The sequence below is a fragment of the Theropithecus gelada genome, chromosome 15 (genome assembly GCF_003255815.1).
Source record: "Theropithecus gelada isolate Dixy chromosome 15, Tgel_1.0, whole genome shotgun sequence".
Lineage (NCBI taxonomy): Eukaryota > Metazoa > Chordata > Mammalia > Primates > Cercopithecidae > Theropithecus > Theropithecus gelada.
The window spans coordinates 26,944,934-26,955,641 of NC_037683.1; the positions used below are offsets into that span (position 1 = coordinate 26,944,934).

General features: G+C 53.6%; 1 protein-coding gene across 1 annotated transcript in view; it reads right to left on the minus strand.

Annotated features, from left to right (window-relative positions):
- Positions 1-10,708, minus strand: part of COL27A1 (collagen type XXVII alpha 1 chain) — a 160,989-nt gene that overhangs the window by 137,225 nt on the left and 13,056 nt on the right. The window contains exon 3 of the mRNA XM_025360383.1: positions 6,857-8,628. Coding sequence (XP_025216168.1) covers positions 6,857-8,628 — 1,772 coding nt within the window. The remainder of the gene's footprint in view (positions 1-6,856; positions 8,629-10,708) is intronic.

Consider the following 10,708-nt stretch of genomic DNA (forward strand, 5'->3'; position numbering starts at 1 on the left):
CAATAGAGTATGGTGTAACGCCAAGGGCCTGGGTTCACATAGGGCACCCCCACCCCCCCACTTACTAGCTGGGTGGCTTTGAGCAAAGCTATTTCCAGGCTCCAAGCCTTTGTTTCTATTGCTGTAAAATGAGGTTAATAATAGCACCTAGCCGACATATAATCTATAACAAGTGCTAATCCTGGTGTCTGGCACCCAGTTAATGCTCAAAAAAATGTTAGCTGTTATTTCTGTTAAGCAAGCTTCTGGAACGTCCTCAACTCAAAATTTTAAGCCACCCTCCTTCACATCTGTTTCTAGGGGACAGTAAGAGATGTCCCTTCTTAGGAGGCCCTCCTTGACCCAACTGTCCCAAGTGGACCCAGAATTAAAGAAAAAGCAGGGGGCTGAGATGAAGCACACTGTAGGTATACCACACCATTTCAACAGATAAGAAGCCAGAGGGAGGTTCAGAGAGGTAAAGTGACTTGCCCAGTACCACACAGCTAACAAGAAGCAGAGCCTGGATTCAAACCCAGGACCGCTGGAACTGTTCTCCTACCCTGCGCAGCTGCCACACAATCTTGGTCAAGTGTGACTCTAACTAGGTATGTGGCCTTGAGTAAGTCCCTTCCCTTCTATGGGCATCTGTGAAGTACAGATCCTGGAACCTTCTTGGCACTGGCATTTCCTGAATTGCGGAGGGCCAAGGTGGGGGTAATTTCCTCTGCTACGTATCAGGTCAAGAGGAAAAGCAAGATTCTTCCCATGTCACAGAGGAGAAGGCCAAGGCCCAGCGGGGTGAAGGGCTTGTCCAGGACTCTGGGGAGGAACAGGTTCCGTGGGTGCAGCTCCTTCACGGACCCTGGTGGGGCTGCAGCTGCAGAGGCCTGGACACTCCCTCTTGGCATGTCTTCTGCCCCAGAAATAGGGGCATCCAGGATAGAGTCTGACCTCATCCACCACATCTGCAGAGCAGACTCTGAGTGCCACTCAGGACCCAGGGTCCAGCGTGGTGATGTCAGCCCACGGGCCGACTCCTTGACAGGCCGGCCCCAGCTTCGGGCCTGGCCAATCCCTTCACTCCAGACCTTCAACCTGGGTGGGGACTGCCAGCTGCCCAGTGCTAGCCATGGGCTGGACCCTCCCCTACTCAGTGCCCACTTTGTTCGTGGCAAGCATGGGTGGGTGCCCCCTGGCCCCTCTCCCCTGATCCGAGACCCTGCCTGTTCTCTCTGCAGTGGAAAAACGCTGCCATTTCTTTCCAGGGCCTGAAGCCTGAGAGGGTGACTCTGGGATGATTCACGAGGCCGGGGTGGGATTTTCCACTTCACGCTGCAAACAACGGGGCCTCTGAGAGGGCCCGGAGCTGAGGGGGAGCAGAGCGGGGGCTCAGGCCTGCCTGGGGGAGGTGGAGGAGGCCTGGGCTCCAGGCGCATGCAAACAGAGCCATGGAAACAGCCAAGCAGACCCCTCGGGGCTTCCCCCAAGGTCCTGGCCTCTGACAGCCAGATCTAGGGGAACCCCATCCTACGGAACAAGTCCACCCTTGTGTCCAGCTACAAGAGCCTCTGCCTGCCAAGCCCTGCAGAAAGAAACCAGCGCTGGCTGGCATGGCCCCTGGCAGTAAGCAACGAGAGGTTTTACAGGCCTGGGGTTTAGGAGACCAACGTCCGAACCTAGGTGTGCAGCTAACTACCGTGTGACCCTGAGCAATGTCCTTTTGATCTCTACACCTGGACTCTGTGTCTGTAACCTGTTGGGGGTAGTTAGGGAGCCTCAAAGGGCTCTTCCATCTCTGATTATCTGAGCTAATGATTATTCCTAAGAATTCCCACAGGGCACCCAGACTTCCCCAGCCTCTGTCCTAGGAAGGACCTGCTGGAACAGAGCTTCTCGGCCTCAATACAGCTCTGTATGGCCTTGAGTGAGTTACTTCATCTCCCTGGACCTCCAGGCCTCAGTTTGTCCAGCTGTGAAATGGGAATATAATACCCATATTGTGAGATGGCATGTGCATGCTGGTTCTTCTCCATTTACTCCCCAGATCCATGCTGTGCCCTGGGAAGCTGAGTTCTACAGATTGTACCCTGGCCTTCCTTGACCCCTAGCTTCCAGCTGGGTTTGGCCAATGGGAGACCCCAGAAAGAGAGTGCACAGAAGGGAGGACAGGCTATTTCTCTCCCTGTGCTCTCTCTGCTGTGCTATCATTTGGCTGCAGCTGTGTTCTCCCATGGCCCCTGCTTCTGTGGGGAGACCCCTGCTCAAGGTTTTCATTCTCACTCGGTTCTGGGAACACCTTTCCTTGGGACCTTCTGGTCTGGCTTAAAAAAAAATGGGGGCAGTCCTCCCCTAACCCCCCTCCTGTCTAGCTGACATGTGTCATGACACTCTTATCCATTCAGGCTCCCAAGCTGTCCCTGCTCCACCGACTAGCCCCAGGTTAATATTTTCATAGCACAGTTCCCCAAGCAAATGTGAGACTATGTCCAGACCCTCCCAGTTCTCTCAGTGCACCAAAGTCCCCACGTCGACACCCACCATCAGTCCACAATCACAGCCACGACAATCTACCAGGACCCAGGTTTCATATGTGCTTTACCTCCCGCATCTCACTGAATCCATGTAACGACCCTGGAAAGGTAGGTGGCACCATATCCCCATTTTATAGAGGCAGAAACTGAGGCTTAGAGAGGTTAAGTGATTTGCCAAAGGTCACACAGCACCAGGCATCTAGAGGACATTCAGCTAACAATTGTGCAAAGAACGAATGGATGGCTGGATAAGGGAATGGTTCAAACCCAGGTCATCCCAAATCCTAAGACTACGTGCTTTTGCAGTCCACATGGCCTCCTCATCTCCCTGACAGCAGAGTTCTGGGTAACCTCAAGGAGCCCCGTCTGGGAGTCAGGACGACCTGCATTTCATAAGGATCAAATTCTTTCGTTCATTTCACAGATAGATAGTCACAGAGCACGTGCTGTGGGCCAGGCCCTTAGCTGGGTCTTCCCGACGGGACATTTGCAAAAAGTGCAAGCGTGGGCAAATGCCAGTGGCCTGATCGTGAATAAATAAGGCCTTGACTCGCCTCCTCTCAGGCGTGGGGCTTCTGTGCAGCTTCTGTGCAGTGCTGTGAACCGCGGCCTCCCCGCCCCAACTCACCCAGGGCCAAGCTCAGTTTTTCCATGCTCCCCCCTCCTGGGGCTCCCACAGAGCTCTCTCACTCAGCAGCTACAACTCCTGGCAGGCCTGGGCCCAGAACTCTGTCTCAGCCTCTGCCAGTTGCTCTCGTGCCCTGAACCCCGAGGAACAGGTTTGCACATGCAAACACAGCCACTGCACCTCTCTAAAACACTGAAAGGCCCCACAGTCATGTCTAAGGGGAGAGCTGTCCCAACACTTTATTTCAGTAGGAGACTGAGCACTGGGGAGAGGAAAGAATTTCCCCAAACTCAAACCTAGGTAAGATGGCCCAACTTACTTCATTTCTACTCCAGCTTTTTTTTTGAGACAGAGTCTCACTGTTGCCCAGGCTGGAGTGCAGTGGCATGATCTCGGCTCACTACAACCTTCACTTCCCGAGTTCAAGGGATTCTCCTACCTCAGCCTCCCAAGTAACTAGGATTACAGATGTGTGCCACCATGCCTGGCTAATTTCTGTATGTTTGGTAAAGATAGGGTTTCACCATGTTGATGAACTCCTGTCCTCAAGTGATCCGCCTGCCTTGGCCTCCCAAAGTGCTGGGATTACAGGTGTAAGCCACCACGCCCAGCCTCTACTACAGCTTTATATGCAAATAAAATTTACGCACATTTTCAGGCCACCATCCCCCCCAGAAGTGGGAGCTATTATCATGTTCTATAGAAACAGGGTCAGCATGGATCAGTCACAAAGCTAAACGGGGTGGAGCCAGGATTTGAACCCAAGTCTGCATGTCCCCAGATGGGGGACAATTAAGCTCTTCTCCTGGGCAGCTGGAGCTTCTGCTCTGCTGGGCTTAGATCCTGGATGTATATGGAGGTCAAGGGAAGACAGCAGAGGCCAGAAAGAATGAGAGTTCATTTTACCACCATTCAAAGATGCCTCTTCCATTACATTATTCTGGTATCTGGTGAAGAAGTGACCAGGTTGCCATCTGCTACACAGTGGACAAAGATTCTACCAGCTTCCTGGTTCCTCCTGGAGTAAGCTATGTTCCAAGCTGGGGGAGGGTGGGGACAGGGGATAGCATGGGGCCTGAGGCAGGGATGTCACCTGGGCAGGTTGGTGTCTTCCCCTTGTCCTCAGAAGTCAGGGCTGGAGGAGCAGAAAGAGCCTCGGCCCTGGCCAGAAGTCGGGGACCACAAGTCGCATCCCAGCTCCTTCAGGAACATGCTGGGTGCCTCTGGCCGGGTCCTTTATCTCTTTCTAACCCCTGTTGGATCATCTGTGGGGCAGGGCTGAACACACACAGACTGCCCTCCTCAACCAGTTTCCATGAGGTCCTAAAGGAGACACTGTGCCTGTGGAAGTAGCTCATAAACTTGATGGGTTATCGAATCAGAAGATTCTTTAGGCCAGGCACAGTGGCTTAAGCCTGTCATTCTAGTGCTCTCAGAGGCTGAGGCAGGAGGATCGTTTGAGGCCAGGAGTTTAAGACCAGCCTGGACAACATAGTGAGACCCAGACTCTACAAAAAAGTGACAAAAATAGCTGGACATGGTGGCATGTGCCTGTAGTCCCAGCTACCTGGGAGGCTGAGGCAGGAGGATGGATTGAGCCCGGGAGATTAAGAATGCAGTGACTTGTGATCACACCACTGCACACCAGCCTGGGTGACAGAGTGAGACCCTGTCTCTAAAAAAAAAAAAAAAAAAAAAAAGAAAGAGATTCTTTAGATTTTGAGTCCTTCCTTTGAGACCAGGGACAGGGACAGTAATGACTCTTGTCTGAAGCCCCCAGTCCCCCAGATCTGAGTCCCAGAGCCTCAGAGTGGACACTCAGGGCAGTGGGATGGAATGTGCTAGTCTTGGAGTCTAGAGTCTGGAATGTAAACTTCAGCTCTGCCTCCTCCAGGCTGCGTGGCCTTGGGCAGGTCCTGGCCCTCTCTGAGCGCAATTTTCTCACCTGTCCAATGAGGAAAGTTGAACTAAGTCATCCCCAAGCATCCACTGACTGACCAGGTTCACTTCAGTGCCTCCTCTTTTTCAAAGAGATTTGGCAGGAGGCCTCACTTCCTGCTAACCCAGAGCCCCGAGCCCCAGGAAAAAGTATTTGACTCAGACATACAGAAGACCCAACATTCTATAGAATCTGCCCTGGGCCAGCTCCCCTCCTCTCTCCACACCACACACGTTCTTGGGAGGGAGGGCTAGCCTCCTCCTCACGACTGGGTTGTGCTGTGTGGCCAGAGTTGAGACCATGGACCTCACCATGTCCTGTCAGGAGGGGACAATTCCCCTTTTGACCTCACCACCATTGAGCCCAGCACACACACAGCGTGGGAAGCTGAGCTGTCAGGGCCCCAAGGCACCTGGTGCCAGAGTTGGCCTGGGTTGGCTGGAGAGGTGAAAAAGGTTCCTCGTTCTTTCCACAAGAAAGTGGTGGCTCCCAACTCTCTACGCTGCCAATTTCAGAACACGGAACTTGAGCAGAACGTTGACATAATTGCAAAGCAATGCATACAGTTTCCATAAGTTCGACGATATGGTTATAATAAAGGCGGACTCTCCGTCCCCTTGGAGACAGGCTGGATAAATATTATTCCTAATGATTATTAAAACTCATTAAGTATGTTTGGAAGGCCTGGGAATTCCCAGCATCTGCCACTGTCTCCGCATTGCAGGGAGCCCTAACCTCAAACACAGAGCCCAGTGGGAGAGCCGGCTTCAGGAAGGAGAGAGAGAGGCCACCACACGGTGGTCGTCTCCAAGGCGGGAGAACAGAGCAGAGCCCTGAGGCTTCTGGAAACGCCATCCCATCATTCCCCACCCAGAGGAATTGGCCTCCAGCTGTGGGAAGGTCGTTGCCCCTGGAGACGGTCCCAGGCAAGCCAGAGATATCGACCCTGAGACCATCCTGCAAGTCGTGTTCTTTCTTCTCCCTTCCTCTTCCTTCTGGCCCACGCTGATCTTCCGCACCCCAAACTCCTACCGGGGGTTACAAATCAAACCCCTGCAGGCGCTGGGCAGGCAGGTAACATAAACAGGTGAAAGGACTGATCGGAAGACTCAGTCAGGAGAAGTGGGGACCAGCACAGACAAGAACAGACTTGTTCTAACGGGGTGGCTCAAGCGCCATTGCATCTCCCACTTTCCAAGAGAAGCTGGTTGCTGAGTCTTTTTATAAGAAATCTCTCACATTTTTCAAATGTTAGTAACTTATTGGATTTTTAAAAAAGGACACTGCACGTGCCAAACAAAACATATCCAGAACTCCCCATGTGTGACCTTTGTCTGCAACTCTCAGACAAGCTGATGGCCAGAAGGACCCCTGCTCCATGAGCTGGGAGAGCGGGGCTTTGGAAGCTGCTTACTCACTGCATGATCTGGGGCCAGACAGCTACGGGCTTTCCTTAAGCTGTTCGACCTTTGCAGCTGGGTTAGCAAAGAATGGGCTTGGACCTGGGCCAACCAAAGCCCAGGGGTGCTCTTCACCTGGGGTTAACCACCAGACTTAAGTCTGTCCCAGTGAATCATGAATCTGGAGCAGAGTGAGCAATGATGCATTTAGCAGAGCCAGAGGAGCCAGGGGCCTGGCTGGAGCCGAGGATGTGCCCATAACCAGCTCCCTGCTCTAAGCTGCTCCTTTTCCTTCTTTACCAGGGGCAACCACTTGACCAATGCCCCAGTCCCCCACCGGAGCTCCACGCAGCATGCAGACCCCACTCAGTCTTACCGGCAAACCACAGTCTCCCTTGGGCCCCGGAGGCCCCATCAGCAGAGGGAAAGGCGTAGATCCTGCCAGGTGGAAGAACGAATAGCCACTGCTCGTGGGCCGGGGGCTGGAGGACAGGAATTGCGCCGGGGCCAATACCAGGGCTGAAGTGGTCTGCTGACTGGGCTGGGACTGTCTGGGGCTAGGCCTGGTTGTCAGATCGCTCAAAGGGACATCCCTGGCTGCCTTCCCAGGTCTGAGGGGGACGGGCTTCCGGGGGCTGCTCTCAGGTCCAGCTTTCTTTGAGGCTTCCGATCCAGTGGGCTTCTTGTTTCCAGTGGGAGCTGAGCCAGGAGTGGGGACGGCAGGTGCTGTTCTGGGAGCGCTGGTGCCCGAGGTTGGAGGCACCATTGTGGCTGGTGGCCGAGTCGTCCTGGTAGAACCAGGAGTAGGGGCAGGAGATGAGGATAAAGCAGTAAATGGGGGAGGTTTGTGGGTGCTGGTGCGGGCAGAGGCCGGCTTACTGGCATGGTTAGTCATCTTGGCCTCAGTCTGAGCTAGTGTGGGAATGGGTTTTTTAGAGGAGCTGGTGGTAGGAGGTAGGGGCTGGGTGCTGGGCAGTGGGGGCCTGGGCATTCCTTGGTTCCTCTGGATGGGCTTCTCTGCGGGATGGGATACTTTGGCAGGAACTGGACGGGAAGTAGGTGGTACTTGCTTCTGAGTGGGTGGGGCTGATTTTGTAAATGAAGGTGCAGCTGTTTTCTGGGTAGGATGGGGGCTTTTGATGGGGACAATTGAAGTAGAAGGGGCTGAAGGCTTGGTAGGGAGGCTTTTGGGGATTTTGGTGGCTGTGATCTTCTGTGATGGTTGAGCGGCTGCAGGGCGAGGCGTTCTGGTAGAGCTGCCAAGAGAGGCTGGGAGCACAGGATCAAGTGTGTTACTGGCTGACAGCTTGGCAGGTAGCAGTGGGGTTTGGGCTGGGCCTCGCACCGCGATATGCTGGTGAGGGTTTGTGGGGCTAGTCCTTTGGGGCTTGGTGGGAGTGGCGGGCACCACAGTCCCCTTGGGTCCCCTGCCTGCTGGCTGTGACCCCAGTGGTGTGGCAGTGGTCAAGTTCTCCAGGCCTAGCAGGGCGAGGTCAGACTGGAAGGTGAAAGGTCTGCCAGAGTCTTGGGAGAAGAGAGGCCCCAGTGGGGACTGGTACGTGTCAGCCTGTCCACACTGCTTCCTCAGGTGGGTACAGTAATTGTGAGCGACCTGCGTCACAGGGTAGATACTGAACTGGCACAGAGCACCTTCAAACTGGACCGCATGCGGGTTCATCTTCCCAAAGAGGAAGGAGCCCCCGGGGTCGAGTGCAGGGTCCCTGTGGAAAGGCAGCAGGACAGGCACCCGGCGCTGCCCGCAGGCGGTCACCAGAGTGACTGTGCGGCCTCGGAGCTCGAGGGCCAGGTGGTGCCAGCGCCCGTCGTGCATGTCGAGGTCGAAGGCCACCGAACGCCGGGACCCCAGGTGGACGACCGTCTTGCCGGGGAGGAATTGCAGGCCCAGCTGCAGCTTGTGTTTCCGGCTGCGGACAGCGAAGAGGAAGGCATGGTTCACCCGGTGGGAGCAGAGGCTCAGCACCAGCGCCAGCTCTGTGCCCAGGGAGGCAGGAATGACGGAGCCCGTGGGAGCCTGGAGCCGGGCCCGCTGTGTAAAGATGAAGCCAGACTGGAAAGGAATGACTCCCGGGGGTGCAGGGCTCCCGGCCTTCGTCCAGCTGAGGCCCAGCCGCTGGAGGACGTCCACATCTGAGAGGGAGGGAAAAGGGGAGAGGACACAGTCAGGACCTGCTCCAGCCCGCCCCACCCCCACCCCCTAAGGGGCACAGACAATGTGGACAGTCCACCCACAGCTACCTGGTCCTTTGTTCATTCATCTAAAAATAATGCCGCCCCATGGTGGTGGCTGAGAGGGCAGCGTTGGAACCATCCGGCGGGGATTGTGACCCCTTATCTGGCTGCATAATCTTGCATACTGGGGTTAAAAAACAGACTCTGGAGCCAAACTTCCTGAGTTCAAATCCTACCTCTAACACTAATCTTGTGACTTTAGTGCCTCAGTTTTCCCATCTATTAAATGGAATAGTAACAGTCCCAACCTCAGAAGGATGTAACAGTTACATGAGTGAATACATTTTTTTAAGTGCCTGGTACAAAAGCAGCACTTTCAAATAATAACTAATACTAAAAGTAATGATAATCACCAAATGCTCTTGCTGAGAGTGTTAGAGGCTGCGCAACAGTGACATGTTATACTCCTGTTTCTCCACCAGGAAAGCCATCTCCTCCAGGAAGCAGTCCCATAAGTGAGGGACCAGGGTGACAAGAATAGACCTGTCACCAGAGCTTGGTAAAGGATGTCCCAGGGGTCTGACAGGTTCCACCATCTCCTCAGGGACCCACCCATTCCGCTTCCCACTCCCAAGGTGTCTCTACCAGGCTATGGGGCTGCTATCTGCTATCAGAAGGGTGATGGCATTTCCGCTGACTCCTCCTCCTGCCCGCAGGGCTCTGGGGAGAGAAGGGGAAGCAATCAAAGCATCCCTGCAACCTCTGTCCTCTGGCAAAGTGTATGGATATCTGACTGTGGTCTGGCCAGGTCACATCCGCCCAATAATTATGTCAGCAGGGCTTGCCAGAGCAAAAGCAAAAGGAGGGCTTCCAGAGTGTTTATGGAAAGGCTTCCTGACCTTTCCCCTCCCAGATTATTAGACCCCTTCAGTCAGCTGAGCTGCCAGGGTCAGCAAAGCAGGCTCCTGAGCTCTGACTCAGCAGGGAAGGAAAAGCTGCCTCTAGAATCCGAGTCTGGGTCAGGCCCTCAGGGCCCTTCCCCTGAGCTCAGCAAGATAGGCCCTGAGTACTGAATGCTCTTTCCCTATCATCCCCTGCAAAGGTTGTGCTGGGGGTTGAATGCAACACTTGGCGTTTGCTCCTCAGTTGACAACTGGGAGATGGATGGATGGATGGATGGATGGATAAATGGATGGATGAAAGGATGGATGAGTAGATGGATGTATAGATGGATGGATGAATAAATGGATGGATGGATGGATAAATGAATGGATGGATGGATGAATGAATAGATGAAGGGATGGTTGGATGGATAGATGGATAGATGAATGGATGGATAATGGCTGGCTGGCTGGCTGGCTGGATGGGTGGGTGGATGAGTGAATGGATGGATAGGTAGATGAATTGGTGGATGGATGGATGGATGGATGGATGGATGGATAAATAGATGAAGGGATGGATGGATGGATAATGGCTGGCTGGCTGGATGGTGGATGGATGAATGCATGGATGGATGGATAGATAGATGAATTGGTGGATGGATGGATGGGTGGGTGGATGGATGGATGGATGGATGGATGGATGGATGGACAGATGGATAGTGGCTGACTGGATGGATGGAATGGGTAGGTGGATGAATGGATGGATGGATAGGTAGATGAATTGGTAGATGGATGGATGAATGGATGGATGGGTGGATGAAAGGGTAGATGAATGGATGGATGGATGGATGGATGGATGGATGGATGGATGGATAAATGAATGGATAAATGGATAATAGATGAATAGGTAGATAGACATATGGATGGGTGGATGGATGGATGGATGAATAGATGGATGGATAATGGCTGGCTGGCTGGATGGACGGGTGGGTGGGTGGATTAACGGATGGATGGATAGGTAGATGAATTGGTAGATAGAAGATGGATGGGTGAATGGATAGATAAATGGATGAATGGATGGATCAGTGGATGAAAGGGTAGATGAATGGATGGATAGATGGATGGATGGATGGATGGATGGATGGATGGATGGATGA